We start from the raw sequence: 314 nt of genomic DNA, 5'->3' as shown, positions 1-314 counted from the left end.
GGGGAGCTCACCTTGACCTCGTAGCCAGTGAGGAACTTCATCTCGATGGACTTCTTCAGCACGGCCTCCCTGTCCTGGTTAGCAGCAGCCCTGATGATCTGGGCGGAGGTGCAGAGGGGGGGACTGTGGGCAGCACGCAGAGGGGAGCTCCTGGGGGTCCAGGGAGCCAGCACTGCCCCTCCCCACACAGGCCAGCTGCCGGCCCACCCACCTTTCCGCTTTACTCCCCTGAGCCCGAGGTGGCTGCGGCCTCATCCACGGGCACCAAATGCTGCGGACAGGCAGGGACATGAGGACAGAAGCCCGCCCGCCCG

The 314-nt window shown here is 66.6% G+C and overlaps 1 protein-coding gene across 5 annotated transcripts in view; it reads right to left on the bottom strand.

Annotated features, from left to right (window-relative positions):
• The window catches only part of COQ8A (coenzyme Q8A), a 47,672-nt gene that overhangs the window by 1,940 nt on the left and 45,418 nt on the right, over positions 1–314 (bottom strand). For 4 of the 5 annotated variants that reach the window (XM_024739151.1, XM_024739181.1, XM_024739158.1 and 1 more), the window contains one exon: positions 12–98. In XM_024739151.1, the coding sequence (XP_024594919.1) occupies positions 12–98 (87 nt within the window). Of the gene's footprint in view, positions 1–11; positions 99–211; positions 272–314 lie in introns of all 5 variants that reach the window. The other variant, XR_003002447.1, reaches the window with a different exon arrangement.

This window comes from Neophocaena asiaeorientalis, unplaced genomic scaffold (assembly GCF_003031525.2).
Source record: "Neophocaena asiaeorientalis asiaeorientalis breed wild unplaced genomic scaffold, Neophocaena_asiaeorientalis_V1.1 scaffold347, whole genome shotgun sequence".
NCBI lineage: Eukaryota > Metazoa > Chordata > Mammalia > Artiodactyla > Phocoenidae > Neophocaena > Neophocaena asiaeorientalis.
Note: the sequence above shows the minus strand (reverse complement) of the source record. Positions and strands in the feature narration are given on the sequence as shown.